Source organism: Melanotaenia boesemani, chromosome 19, assembly GCF_017639745.1.
Source record: "Melanotaenia boesemani isolate fMelBoe1 chromosome 19, fMelBoe1.pri, whole genome shotgun sequence".
Lineage (NCBI taxonomy): Eukaryota > Metazoa > Chordata > Actinopteri > Atheriniformes > Melanotaeniidae > Melanotaenia > Melanotaenia boesemani.
Window position 1 is genome coordinate 28,674,022 of NC_055700.1, and position 15,510 is coordinate 28,689,531.

At 42.6% G+C, this 15,510-nt stretch overlaps 1 protein-coding gene across 3 annotated transcripts in view; it reads right to left on the reverse strand.

Moving 5' to 3' along the window:
* Positions 1-4,122: 4,122 nt before the first annotated feature.
* Positions 4,123-15,510, reverse strand: part of LOC121629770 (stromelysin-3-like) — a 44,220-nt gene continuing 32,832 nt past the window's right edge. For 2 of the 3 annotated variants that reach the window (XM_041969552.1, XM_041969553.1), the window contains exons 4-8: positions 12,954-13,087; positions 12,408-12,622; positions 12,113-12,317; positions 9,134-9,394; positions 4,123-9,046 (exon numbers count right to left, since the gene is read on the reverse strand). In XM_041969552.1, coding sequence (XP_041825486.1) covers positions 8,919-9,046; positions 9,134-9,394; positions 12,113-12,317; positions 12,408-12,622; positions 12,954-13,087 — 943 coding nt within the window. In that variant the 3' untranslated portion in view covers positions 4,123-8,918. The remainder of the gene's footprint in view (positions 9,047-9,133; positions 9,395-12,112; positions 12,318-12,407; positions 12,623-12,953; positions 13,088-15,510) is intronic. The other variant, XR_006008432.1, reaches the window with a different exon arrangement.

Here is a 15,510-nt window from a genome sequence, read left to right on the forward strand (position 1 = left end):
ATATATGTTCACATTGCCATACTTTACTTTAGAATGAATATGAAATGTTTAGAACACATGAAGGAAGCAGATTTGCTCTATCCACTGTCTCCTGCTGCCATAAAAGTTCTTTCTAGGCCAAATATGGTCCTGTGTGTGTGTTTGTTTGTGTTGGTGTGTGTGTGTGAGCGAGGAATGCTGATTAGATATGAAACATTTCCAATGATCAATATGTTGCCAGTTGAATAGATGTTGAGTTGGACTAAAGGAGTACGTGCCCCACCCGCCTTTAACCGCACATCACTGAGCAGCTTCAGGGGCAGATCGCTCCATCCTGCTGCTGCTGTCCAGCTCTACAACACTTCCACCACCAACCATCCTGGACCTACACCCAGAACAGACCTGGCCATTAAAACCATGTGTAGCTTTAGAGTAAATTTATAGTAGACACATATTTATATTAGGGCTGTCAAATGATTAAAATTTTTAATCTGATTAATCTCAGCTTTTAAATTAATTAATCATGATTAATCACAGCTTTCAAATTAATAATGATTAATCACCATTTGCTATGCCTGACTGTGCCTGATTATTACTGTACTGTATCAACAGAAAGAGCCAATGCTACAACTATTTAGTGTTAATAATTGTGTGCACACAGTCGCTCCATACCAAACAAGAAAGGATAAAATAAAGATAGAAATCACAAGAAGAAAAATGACAAATTCGTTACAATATCTATATAAACAGATACGGAATAAATCCTGCCAGTGAGTAATATGTACTGTACTATCAATATGATAAACAGTAAAATGTAAATGTAGTGCTGAGTGTAAATGTACAACAGTGGATGTTGCTGCTGTATGGAGGAGTTGTTCAGTTTGATGGCCACAGGTAGGAATGATGTAGGTGGTATCAGTATCACTGAACGTCCTCCTGTGGCTGATCTGCAGGTTGTGAAGCGGGTGGGAGGTATTGTTTAGTATTGTCTTTATTATGGACAACATTCTCCTCTCCGACACCACCGTCAGAGAGTCCAGCTCCATCCCCACAACGTTACTGGTGTTATGGATCAGATTGTTCAGTTAGTTTGTGTCTGCAACCCTCAGCCTGCTGCCCCAGCATGTAACAGTCATTGTGCAGATCCTTATAGGCTGTTGGATCCATTTAATTTGAGTCAGGTGTGCTGGAGCAGGGACACTTGGAAAACCTGCAGGATTGTGGCTCTCGAGGACCGCCGCTGGCCACCCCTGCTCTAGAGCAGACACGCTGGGTCAAAACACAGGATAAGTTAAAAAATTAAAAATAAAAAATACAGGCAAAAAAACACTTGTGGAACCCTCTCACCATAAAAATAATTAACGCAATTAATTACATAAATTAGTTACCGCCATTATGGAATTATTTTTGAGAGCCCTAATTTATATACAGAGTTTGGAAATCATTGAATTCTGTTTTTATTTAACACAGAGATCCAACTTTGACAAAGAGGACACTCAAACTGTGAAGTCCAACAATCACAGATTTTTGGAAGACTCAATAGAGTTTTTTTTCAAGACTGACAATTAAAATTATGATATTTTATCTAAAAATGTGTGAACCATGTTGGTATTATTATCAGATGTTTTAGACATTAGTTTTTACCCTTAATATAGTTCATAACAGAATCTCAACAAAACCTTAAACTGGAAAATTAATTATTTTTTATTGTATTTAAAAACAGATTTATTTACAAGAGAAATGACAAAATATGCAGGCAAACAGAAATATGTTAAAACACAGTCTCATGGAAATTTGCAAAACTCTCACTAAACTTCACAAAGCTGTAAAATTAGTAATAATTCATTTTAACCTCAGTTGGACGCTGGAGAGTCCAGTGGTGGAAAAACAAATTCCTGTAAAACCCCAAACTTTCTAAACTTTTTTTTATTTATATTCTTCTTTTTAACTCTTCTTTCACTTTCAGCAGATGTTTGGTTGGATTTAAGGATTTAAATATATGTAGGTTAAGACATTTAAATTCATGGTTTAAGCCTTGTATTCACCTTTGACTTTGCTAACTGCTTAATTTTCCTTTGTTTGCTAAAGATTATACAACATACAGGAGTCACAAAACATTTATTAATCAACATAAGTACAAAGGTTTAAGTTTGTAATTGTTTTACATTTTTCCTTGCGGCTGGGTTGGTAAAAGCATATAGACATACAGATAAAAATCAACTAAGTCTCTAAACTACACTGGATGTTTTATTTTCTGACACATCACAGTGTGTTTCATAGGTCAATGCAGTGATCAGTGTCCTGCACGGAACCAGCATCACCTAAAATACACATACATAAATAGAAGAAATCCATTAGGTCAAACTATGTGAAGCTCAGTTACTTTCTGATTATCTTAGATTTCTGAGGCAGTTTTATTGATGTCATTGATTGTTTTCAGCTTTCTGAGAATGACACAGTATCAGTGTCTCAGGCCCTGTTTACACCACAATGTTTTCATACTAAAAACAAAACTTTTTTTCGTTGCACATTTGAAAAAAAAAAAAAAGCATTTACACAACAGTGGAATGAAAACTGAAATCTCTGCGATGAGAAAACACAAAAGGACCAGAAACAATGTAATGCGCATGCCAGGCCTCTAGTGGGCAGTGGAACTTTCCAACAACACACCCGGGTGTGTCCTGCATACTCCTAAAGGGCTCGAAACACGGAGGCCAACAAAGACAATAACAGCAACATTGCCACTCAAGTGAAGCCCATCATACAGGACGTGGCGAACAGCAGTGATGGCGGCAGCGTTGTGGATCGCGCTCTGGTATCGCTTGTCTCCAAAAAATTTGATTGGTTATGATATTGGAGAGAATTTTGACATTTTCAAAGCAGTCTGTGACAGACGAGGCATCAAGGATGAAGAGTCAGAAGATTTTGATTGAGTTGACAGAAATCTTGCTGTTGACTCTACTAAACCAAAGAAAAAGACAACCCTGGGTTCATCCTATTTCACAACCAAGGAAACAGCATGGTGGATATCATTTGATGGTGGACATCAGGGGTGATCCAGATAAATCCAAAACTTACTTCCAGACAAATTCACCCTGGCGACATGCAGCTGCCTTTTTTTTTACATCTTTATAATCTTTGTGTGAAGTATTGTAAAGTCTGGGAAAGTGCCAGCTAAAATCTGTTCCTCCATATTGAAAGTGTTTGCAGACTGTGCTGTCTAGCTTGCTCTCAGCTCATTGATCAGTCAATGAAACCCTCGCTGGTTGGTTGTAGTGCCATACAACAGCAAACAGAGTTGAACATTTTCAACTTTCTTGTGTCACGTTGCAAGCCCCCATTTGCACGTCTATGTGTACGAGCGCAACATTTCACATGCACGTATGTCACCTGTCGCTTGGTCAGCGGTTTTCACTTCATCATGCAAGTTCCGTAGGAAATTAACAGACAAGGAGTGACGTCGCCTCCCATGTGTTGAGCCCATTAGACGACACAATAACAAAAGCACTGAATGTAACCTTTGCATCTTCAATGACGGCATATTTGTTCTACCAGAAACAGGTTTTGCTTCAACAGACCAAAAAAGTTAAAAAGATACAGCAGCAAAAACATGAGACGAAGGTCCGCCACTGTTGTGCTTTTCGAAGGTTAAGCATGGGTCTGAGTGTGCAAGTGCAAGATGATGTGAAAGACTTCATCATCATCAAAAGATTCCATTTCCAGTTTACACTGACCAATCTCGCCCTCTGTCGAAAGAAAATGTCATTCGGGAGGCTGTTGTCAAATCTTTTTATCCATCTGGAACTCTGTTATCGTATAAATGAGGGATTAGACAACAAAACTTTAGCATTTTACTGTCTTAGCATCATGGTGTAAACAGGACATCAGTGAGATTCAGACAGAAGAAAAGCAGATGATCAGTTTTATAAATGCTCCAAAGCAGTACCCGGTAGAGTAGAAACAACATCTTTAGTTTGTGACATGATTTTCTTCCCGTGTATGTGTGGGTTCTCTGCGGGTACTCCGGCTTCCTCCCACCGTCCAAAGACATGCATGTTAGGTTAATTGGTGACTCTAAATTCTCCCTGGGAGTGAGTGTGTGTGTGAATGGTTGTTTGTCTATCTGTGTTGGCCCTGCGATGGACTGGTGACCTGTCCAGGGTGTACCTGCCTCTCACCTGTTAATGCTGGGATAGGCTCCAGCTTACCCGCGACCGGTAATGGACCAAGCGGTTCAGAAAATGAATGAATGAATGATTTAGATAATTTCAGGTACTTGTTTACCTTAACAACAGAACCTTAAATAGCAACTTTAACTATCAGTCAAATAACACCCAGCCTCATTCATTCTAGGCTCAGAAAGGTACCCAGAAGTAACACCAGATGAGAAATAAACACCAGCTGCTGATGGACAAAGCTGTCACATGGCAGAAAAAGATCACACATATGAATCTATGCACCACCTGGCTTCAATAGCCTGTGACATAATGCCTATGGACACATGGATACTAGAGTAGAATGATTATATCTGTACATCAACAGGACACTGAAAGCCTTCACCGAGAACTCAGTGGCACTGAAGGAGACAACTCTGGAGGCCAGCTGAAAGTAAACTGTACAACACTCCCATCACGACAGCCACCTACCAAAGAGATGATCTGTCCCTGCTGCTGTTCTGCAGGCCCGAACTCCCTCATTGAGATCATTATAAAAAGTGACTATGGGTATTGATTCTGTAGAAGAGAAACCATCAGCCTCCGCCATTACATGGGTGACATCAAGATTTATACCAGGACTGAGGAGACATCAACGCACTGACACACATTACCAGAATATACAGCAAGGACATCAGAATGTCACTCAGACAGAATAAATGCAGACGAATGAGGTAAGATGATCACAGCTGAAGGAACTGAACTACCAGAAAGAAACATAGCAGATGTTCAAGACAGATACAAACACCTTGGAGTTCCACAGGTTAAAGATAACCATGAAGAGGCTGCAAGGAAGTCAGCCACAGCCAGTACCTACAGAGAGTAAATACTCAGGTTTGCTCTACATTAAATACACATGTGCATATGGAGTCTTCTCTCTATTTTCTGCATCCTTTATATGAGTATTTCATCCCATTTTCAGAGAATGTGTAGATGTGTATGTGTAAGAGTCAGCTTAGGGGCCGTCCCCATGACACCAAATTGCAGTGAAAACTCAAAAGTATTTTAACAAACCACCCTTTCATCCCCACGAAACCAGGGATTAGCCTCCATGAAACCGATCGTGTCTGAAACCAGGTACTAAGGTGGATAGGTTTGAAACCTCCACCGTCTGTGGTACTGTGAGGACAGCGCTACCACTGGAGGATATGACGTCAATGTGACGAACATGTGCCAAACACAACAACAATAATGGCGTCCGTGACCAATTGTGTTGTGGTGCTGCTCCAGACAGTCCTGGCTTGTGTACACCTTTAGCACCAAAATGCTGCACCATCAACAGCGGGAAGCAGATATGTCATTATCTGCGCATGTGCTACTAGCTCTGGAGTGTTACCCTTTACTCATCGTAATACCCCCCCTCCCACAGCCTTGTAGTATGTACTACAGCGGTTTCGTGCGGACGTTGAATCCTTTCTCTAGTTGATGCCACTGTTTCCACACCTGAACATAGCTTTAATGGGAAGAGAAAATCTGAGTCATCAACACACCTGTCCTGTCAGTCATTAGATACCAGCTGGTATAACACACTGACAAAAGGAGGAGATGAAAGACAGTGATAAAGACTAGAAAGTTCCTCAAGATGCACAGATGGTTTCTGCCCAAGGTCAACACCGAGACTGGACAGTAAGAGGAAGGAAGCATGGAAGACAAAGAAGAAGAGCGGGAACCATCATGGATTGATAAGTCCCTACATGGTCTGTTACACCAGCGGACTGAAGTCCAATTAGTGTAAATAAAGTCTGGTCTGAAAGACAGCACAGAGGCTCTGATCATGGTGATAAAGGTGATATAGGACAGGGTGTACCACACCAAACAGGACTCCAGCTGGAGGCTGTTCATCGAGGTCTCTGAGACAGTCCAGAGACCTCCATAGCAGCAGGATGAAAGTTGGAGGCAGGTAAGGCAGACATGGAACATTATGTCCAGGTGGCTGGAATAATGTGGGGACATCTATACTGAGTTTGCACTGAAAGCCCCTGGATCAAGATGGGGAATACCATCAAAGGACACGTCTCCTCTGATGAACCTAAATTTTGGTTGGATTTTCTCTGTCTGCACCTTTTCAAATGGCTAAATAGTCGGTTTTATAGTCTCTGCTGCAAATGCTGCATATGACTGCTGAAGCCTGTTGAGGTTGCAGTTGGTCTTCCTTCCTACTAGCTCTCCTTTCAGCTCTCCTTTCTCTGTTGCTGGTCTCCTCAGCTTTGTGTATGCCGTCTGACAGCAAAACACCAGCGCGGGCCTCTGCTTGGCATTCCAATGCTAATGTTGATTTTTGATGGTTTCATGTCTTTCTTACAGACAGATGAGGGTGTCCTGTCTGATGTGCACCCTCTACAAGCTCTCCATACAGTAGGTCCTTGGGAATGTGGCCTGTAGCCTACTGTACCTTCTACAGTTTGTAAAGCCAGTTTCCACCTGCTGTGGCATCATTTTAAGATCTGGTTCGCCTACAGAGGAAGTAGTGCATCTGATGAATCCTCCAGGTGAGTCTGATAGGTGTTATTAACCAGGAAATAACATTGATTTCTTAATAAAAGAAATAATTGTAACAAAAAGACACAGTTGTAGTAAATTTTAATTACTAAAGACCACATTCAGTAGGTGGATCTGGGAGTCACAGGTGACTTGGACATTTATGGAGTAATAGTCTTGTGGTTGAGGCAACGGATCTGGCATGTGTGCAGTCTTTTCCACTGATGGTGTTAGGAAGACTAGCAATAGAATTAGATCCGTCTTGAATCCGACTTGTTCTTGGATTAATTCAATGAAATAAATATAGTTAAATGTTCGTAAGTAGGATTTAAAAATAAATTTGTTCATAAGAATGGTTGGTGAATGAGGCCCAATCCTAGGAATAGCCCAAGGAACAATTCTAGAAACAGTCCTAGGAACAGTCCTAGGAACACACCAAGGAACAAATCTAGAAACAGTCCTAGGAACAGTCCTAGGAACACACCAAGGAACAATTCTAGGAAACAAGTTCTAGAAACACTCCAAGGAACAGTTCTAGAAACAGTCCCAGCAACAGTCCTAGGAACAATTCAAGGAACAGCTCTAGGAACGGTCCTGGGAACACTTCTAGGAACAGCTGAGATACTGCAGAGAACCCTAAAGATCTCAGACTTCTGGCAGAGAACTGAGCAGAAAGGTTCAACAAGGTAAGTTATGTGGGAGTTTCCAGTTCAGAGCACAAAATAAGTGATTATTTAAATTAATCATAAATGAATTTCTGCTCATATTTCACAGCTGATATTATTATTATTATACCCTGAAATGGGTCTGTGACTGGGTCCCTATCATAAGCTTTAAGTAGCTTCCCTGCATGTCCCTTTTCATACTCCCTTTATACCCTCATTATAAAATGTCTATTGGGTATGCTGTATTTTATTTTAAGTGTGTGTGACTAAACTAACACCTGAGGACACATGGATGTTGAACATCAGCAGAAGGAGAGTGTGTAGAAAGACAGATATTATCCATTCATCTAAATTTAAAGGTCCAGTGTGTAAGAAAACAACAGAGTCTTAGATAGCTTTTTTTTTACATTATTTGGTTAAAAAGATAAGATAGAACCAACTGGGTTGGTGTTAACGTTCACTAAAGTGTTCTATGATAAGCAAAACTTAGGAATTTCTGACTTTAAGTAATTCAACATCCTATGTTCTTGCAATGGGAAATTCTCATCGGCTAAGTAAGCTGTTTCATTTCACAAACTGTAAGCAGTTTCGGAGTGCATGAACTACGTAGGACACCCCATAACCTACGTAGTCTGTGCACTCCTACGTGTGTAGACCCTGAATTGGGACACAGCTATTTGTACATGTGTACTGTCTTATGGTCCTTTTAAGGAGTTACTTATCCCAAACGGGATATAGCTCCTATCAAACAAAGTTGGTACTGCAGTATTAAAGCTTCACACAGAGTTGTTTGTCCACTCAGTTAATGTCTGCCTTATGGATTTGATTCTAGATCTTTTAACGATTCTTCCTCATTTATGTTGAGTCACCTAAATCATTACCACAAAATTATAACAATAACCTGAATTCAGCTGAACAGAAACATGAAGTCTTAGGACCCCTATTTATTCAGACCCAATCCAAAGAGTAGATCTTCCATTTTTTATCAAATAATCAGGTTGTTTCTGTCCTCTACATCTTGGAAGAACACTGTCTTCTCTGCTGAACCTAAACTCTTTTTACCTCCATCACCTGCTCCTTTTTGGCATCTCCTTCTTTCAGACACCAGGCTGCAACAAGCAAAAACACAAGGCTGCTGCATTTAATAATTACGGGAGGATTTTTATACAGTGTTGTCTGTTAAGTTTCAAAGTGTGTAGTCAGGATCTAGAAAGTAGTTTATCAGTAGTTTATCCAGTTTATTATTATTAGACTATTCATTTTTATGAGGCTAATGTTGGCTAACCTTGGCTAACCCTGCTGCCCATGTATTCAAGGACTGTTTAAAGAAATCCACATTAGCTGGTTTTTAATTAGCTAAAAACAAAGGAAAATAGTGCACATTAGAATTAACAACATACTGAACATACCTGCTGGAGCTCTTTGGTGAGCTGCAACAGTTTTGGAAGTTACTTTCTGCAATGGACACTCCTGTAGATGCTATTTACAACCAGAGTTTAGTAAATCTGGACCTGAGAGTTGGATCTGGAGTTATTCTGATAAATCAACTACTCTAATGAGGTTGAGGATGTGAATGAATAACTTATTTATATAGAGAGGCAGAGCAGCCAAAGAAATCCATCCCGATTGTTCGAGGGAAGCCCTCCAGCACCTTCAGTCCAACAGGATCAAACTTCCAGTAGTACAGCCCACTCAGAAAATTGGCATAGCCTGTCAGAGGGTGATAGCTGTTAAAAGTCAACTGTTAGGAATCAGTGAAGGAAAGAAAAATAACATGAAACTGATCCTGGTCCTCACCATATCTGTCCAGAAAGGCTCCGTCAATGTGGCTGGGCACTCCTACCAACTCATGGATGCTGCGAGGATGGATGTCATCAACTCGGTTCTCTTGAACATTAAAGGTCCAGTAGGAATGGGACTTGAAGAGGTAGACTTTCTCAACATGATCCTCTTCCCACTTCAGAGCTGCTTGGATATCCATTACAGGAAGACCTAACTTCTGCACAGAGTCCGGACCAGTTATCTTCCTCTCAGCATCAAACACCCAGTAGCTGTTACCTGCCATGACAGAAAGGCAGGTATGAAGCTCAAACTATGGAGCTCACTTACTGAACAAAAATGTTTTCAACAGCATGAAGCGCTGATTCTGTAGATCATACTGTATATAATGATAATACTGAATGTTTACAATACACAAGGGTGTGAAAATCACAGCAGAAAGTATGGAAACATGGCAGCTGAAGTGTTTCTTGTGTTACTAAGAATAAGTTCCCACTTAATTATTTAGAAGATGTTTTCTACCAAAGTGACATCAGGGAAAATTTAGAGATTCTGGCCCATTCAGATTCTGGGGGGTGGGGGTGGGGGATATTAACTATACCCATATGTAATACTAACAAAATTATCTGATACTCAATGATAAACTTACAAGCACGCAAACATTTTAGTTACAGTGCATTGGCATCACTAAGTTTTTTTGTTTTGGAAACATTTCTGAACACCCCCCTTTTCCCTTAAATGGTTCAGTCCACCTGCTCCATCAGTCTAACAGAAAGTGAGTGGATGCTAAGATGGCAGGGTGCCTCAAAAATCGGGAAGTTTAAAAAGAAAAAAAACTGGAGAGAGAACAGAGGGGTGGACAGTACGTCACCCAGTTGTTTCAGAGGTGAGGTGGTCAGTTAGTTCGTCTGATGGAAAGTTGTGTAACATCAGCTTGTTGTCTCTTCTAAACTTTGTTTAGAAGCTAGCTCACTTTGCTTCCATGTTAGCTCATATTTCTGAAGAAAATTCTGGATTTTATTCATTTCACTGTTGTTTTAGTCAAATAATCAAGGCAGGCAAACGATTAGCAAGCTGCTCTGCTAAAATAAAATCATGCATGTTCCGAACAGACACGAGAGCAGCCAAAGCAGACTTCATGTGTTGCTACATGAGGGAGACAATGACGTGGAGGATTGGTAGTCAGATCAGTTTCCCCTGACATTGTTGGTGAAATCACTGAAAGCACCTTTAAGTAAAACCAAATAGTGTGAGACCACCAGAAATAATGATTGTGGTGCTATTACACATGACATTACATCTTTGGAGATACTATATAATAGAACAGCTGGATAGAATAGAAAGCTGGAATTCAGGACTTGATAAGTGATTTTCCAGGAAGAAAACTCCACGTTGGGCTCTTGGTGAAAAAGGCTGAGCAAGAACCAGTGATTGTGAATGGGACTGCAAGAGCATGACTCAGTAATAGTGCACCTTTACCACTCGTTGGCAAAATCCCCGGCAGCGCCCCTGAGTCCAGTGAACTCATTATCATGTTCTAGAAAGCAGGTGGAGATGATCTGAGCTTTGTGACATGGTGCATTATCCTGCTGGAAGTAGCATCAGAAGATGCTCCACTGTGGTCATAAAGGGATGGACATGGTCAGCAACAATACTCAGCCTGAATGGGAAGGAGATCCGTTGATCCAAGGCAGGATGGATCAATGTTTTCATGATGTTTCCAGCAGATTCTGAGCCTAACATCTGAATGTGGAGCTGAAAAGTGTCCATTGTTGGTGAGTGTGTGTGAATTGCAGCCTCAGTTTCCTGTTCTTTGCTGACAGGAGGCACCCAGTGTGGTCTTCTGCTGCTGTAGCCCATCTGCTTCAAGGTTGAACGTGTTGTGTGTTCAGAGATGTTGTTCTGCAGATCTTGGTTGGAACCAGTTATTATTTGACTTCCTGATGTCTTTCTATCATCTCCAACCAATCTCTCCATTCTCCTCTGACGTCTGACATCAACAACTAGTAGATCAGCAGTTTTTGAAATACTCAGACCACCAACAATGCCACGTGTAGGAGCCATATTAGTATGTTTGCATATTTATGAGGTAGTACAGGTGACACGCAGCTTTGGCATCTGGGTAGTGGGTGTGTTGCTGTGTGTGTGTGTGTGTGTGTGTGTGTGTGTGTGTGTGTGTGTCACAAAGTTTGAAAGGTACCAACTCACCGGTGTTTAGAATGAATGAATGAGGAAGTGGGGTGAGCTCGGTGGTGGTCACATTTTAAGTTCATCGTGTGTTCCATAATTTGTAGTAAGTCTGTCTCAGTTAGAATATCGTTTTATTCTTTAATTGGATTTGATTTTGGAACTGTGCATGGAAAGAATAAACATATTGTTGCTGACACAGAAGTGCTTTGGAATACTTTGGAATGCGCGTCTGGCAGATAACCTCATAAGTTACACTTTTGCCGCAACGCCACGTTCAAAGTCACTTAAATCCCCTTTCTTCCTCATTGTGATGCTCAGTTTAAACTTCAGCAAGTCGTCTTCACCATGTCTACATGACTAAATGTGTTGAGATGCTGCCATGTGATGGGCTGATTAGATATTTGTGTTAACAGGAAGTTGAACAGGTGAACCTGATGAAGTGGATGGTCCATCAGGGTATGTCAAAGTAACCTCCAATCAGATCGTTGCAGTGTAACAGGTTGTTTACCTGTCAGTGGTTTTAATATTGTGGCTAATCAGTGTATATAATATAGATTTAGTATATTGCAACTATAAACACTGCAAATATTCTGCAGGTATTCTTAATGTTATTCTAAAGACTGTAAAATGTTGATGACTCAGTCTGCTTTCAGGGCTTTTACAGTTTTTATTGCATTTATTGTTTTGTTGAAACTGAGCAGGATGATGCAGAATGGTGGTCAGAGTCTGCTTTAGTTTCCCAAAACAGCTCTGCAGGAGCAATTTCAACTCTTTTAGTCAAGTCACAAACTTCAACAAAATGCTTACCTTGGAAGAACCAGATGTTTCCAGACTTGTCTTCATATGCAGCATCAATGTGATCAGGAATACCTCTCCAGTGGCGTGAAGACAAAGCTGGATAGCCTGCTTCAAGCTGCCCATCACGGATACGCCAAACATACTGAGACTTAAAGAAGAAAAGCTCTCCCCTGATCATGGACACAGCATCAAAATTTGTCCTGCAGGCATCCGGCTGCAGAACATCAGCATAAATGATAGAAAACTAGTGAAAACCTTAAACTGACTGCATTTATCTTTGGAGGGTTCAGTGTCATGATCTCACCACTTCAGTACTGATCTCATTGGTCTCAGTGATCTCAGGTCGTGTGTGTTGAGGGGGTCCATACAAATACTGAATCCCCCTCTTGTCATCCTCACTGAGCTGTAGAGGATAGTCATCACTGTAGAACGGACACATGACAGCGTCAGGCTCCAGGGAGTGTTGCAGACCCAGGACATGGCCGAACTCATGAGCTGCCACATGGAGAAGATCGGTGCCTTTAATGGGAATAAAAAGGGCAGAGACAATAAAGTTACTTTATGAAGGCATTACTCTGTGAAGAGCCTAAATCAGAGGTGTCCAGCTCCGGTCCTCAAGGGCCACAATCCTGCAGGTTTTCAACGTGTCCCTGTTCCAAAACCACCTGACTCAAATTAATGAGTCATTGTGCAAACCTTAATAGGCTGTTGGGTCTATTTAATTTGAGTCAGGTGTGTTGAAGCAGGAAACACTGAAAACCTGCAGGACAGTGAGTCTCGAGGACTGATTTTGGACACCCCTGGCCTAAATAATGACTTCCCAGTTCCCAGGAAGTTCATATCTACTCACCTACACTGTTGCCGATTGACCAGCTCTCATCATAGTCAAAGTGGACTTCTCCTTCTCTGTGTGTGCGGGGGAAGAAAGCGTGGGCAAGAATTCCTCCTGGACCATCAAATGGTAGGTCATCCCCATGCCAGTACCTGCACAAGCACGATTTAATGGACAGAAGCAATCCTTTTAGGGTTTACATTCTTTTATAGGGATTACAGAAAAAAATCATAATCACAATTATGACCCAGGGTCTATGGCAGCACTGTTGTTCATTGGTCAGAGTAGGAATGGCATGTTTTTTCACCTCAGTTTCCACTAAGTCTCCAATAACACCCGAACAATTCGCTAGATTCGTCAATAGTTCCTTTTTTTAAAAAAAGATTCTCTAGACAGGTCTGAATACTATATAAATATAGCAGCAAGGTCGCTAAGATGGCATCAGTGTCTGCAGCAGTGGAGTGCAGTGGACCTACTTCTGGTGTTTGCCCAGATGCGCCTGAAGTGGTCATGTAATTCTAAACACATAAAAAAAAAGAGCGTAATATCAGTAAATTATTCAAAGGATAACCGCTGTTTTTGTGGTTGCTTGGAGCCAAAATCAAAATTGGATAAATAAACAAATCATCCATCCATCCATCCATCCATCCATCTTCTGTCGCTTATCCAGAGTCGGGTCTCTGGGGCAGCTGCCTAAGTAGGGAAACCCAGACTTCCCTCTCCCCAGCCACATTCACCAGCTCATCCGGGGGGATCCCGAGGCGTTCCCAGGTCAGCCGTGGGATGTAGTCCGCCCAGTGTGTCCTGGGTCTTCCCCGGGGCCTCTTTCCGGTGGGACGTGCCCGGAACATCTCACCAGGGAGACGTCCAGGAGGCATCCTTACCAGATGCCCGAGCCACCTCATCTGGCTCCTCTCGATGCGGAGGAGCAGCGACTCTACTCTCACCAAGCTTCTCATCCTATCTCTAAGGGAGAGCTTGGCCACCCTGCAGAGAAAAGTCATTTCAGCTGCTTGTATTCGCAGTCTTGTTCTTTCGGTCACTACCTACAGCTTGTGACCATAGGTGAGGGTAGGAATGTAAATCGACTGGTAAATCGAGAGCTTTGCCCTTTGGCTCAGCTCCCTCTTCACCACGCCAAACCGATGCAGAGTCAGCATCACTGCAGACGCCGCACCGATCCGCCTGTCCATCTCCCGCTCCATCCTTCCCTCACTCGTGAACACGACCCTGAGATACGTGAACTCATCCACTTGGGGCAGGATCTCATTCCCGACCAGGAGAAGGCAATCCACCCTTTTCCAGCTGAGGACCATGGTCTTGGATTTGGAGGTACTGATTTTCATCCCAGCTGCTTCACACTCGGCTGTGAATTGCTCCAATGAAAGCTGAAGGTCACGGCCCGATGAAGCCAACAGATCCATATTATCTGCAAAGAGCAGAGACCCAATCCTGAAGGCACCAAACTGGATCCCTTCCAGATCCCTTCAAGATCCCTTTCTCTTCCGGCTCTCAACCGAGGCAGACACTTTTCTTCTCCCTCCCTCTCCCACTCTGCCCTGCTACTGTCCTGTCATCTCTCTGAGCCTCTTTCTGCATTTCTTTCTGAAACTCAAATCTTGAGATATGGATTTGATCAGCTGGTCCCTAAATGCAATCAGCCAAATTTATTCGAACCGGAAAACAGGTGTAGGGGAGCCTGCTTGTCCTGGCGGAACGTTTTCGGCTGGATATGTGATGGATTCCTGGGGAGTGTGGAAAGTCATGTGTCTGTCGATCCTATCTGTCGAGGACGCTGAAGACATCTGTACATTCGGATTCATGATAACTGGCTTTCTGCTGTTTGGAGTGGGCGGTTTCCTGGCATATCGCAAAATTCGGACACTGTCGGCAGTCACTGGCAAGCTGCCGGATTTCTGTGCCGGTGTGTGTCGAGCTATGAACAATCAGGCTTTGGCGGTGCAGGAGCTAAATCGTAAACTGGAGGCTATTCAAGCTCTGGATGGCAAACTGGTTGCGATTTCTGAGCTTGTACGTAAGGTGGTCACCAACTTGGAGAGGTTGTCGGCTCGGCTGGAAGGAAATTGACCCACAAATTCGGATGATTAGAGTCGCCAGTGGGACCACTGAGAGACTCAAGGCAGACGAAACAGCTCTGGCCTGAACCAAAACAAATGCTGTTATCAAATTCGGCTCCCTGTACTGGCCTTGGATGGCTGGTTAAAAGCTCCCTGGAATGTTTTGTTGACGGATGCTCAGTCCCCCCTCCCTCCCCCCCACCCTCCTCACGGGCGATGGACTTTAACCTGGATCAGCTCCCAAGGATGCCCACTATCATCAGGCGGCAGAGACTGTGAGGGAGAACTGGGGCAAAGTTCATATGCTCACTTCTATGCACACACACGCTCCACACTCAAGTACACCACTACAGATACACCTCCCCGTGATTCACTGTCTGGGTTGTCCTTCCCCCCTCCCTCCACTCCCGGGCCGTGGGTTGATTGGACGCCCTCAGAGAATGCAGCTGCGTCTGCACCTGCTGCTATGGGAGACCCCTCTCCCCCCCGCCACGTGT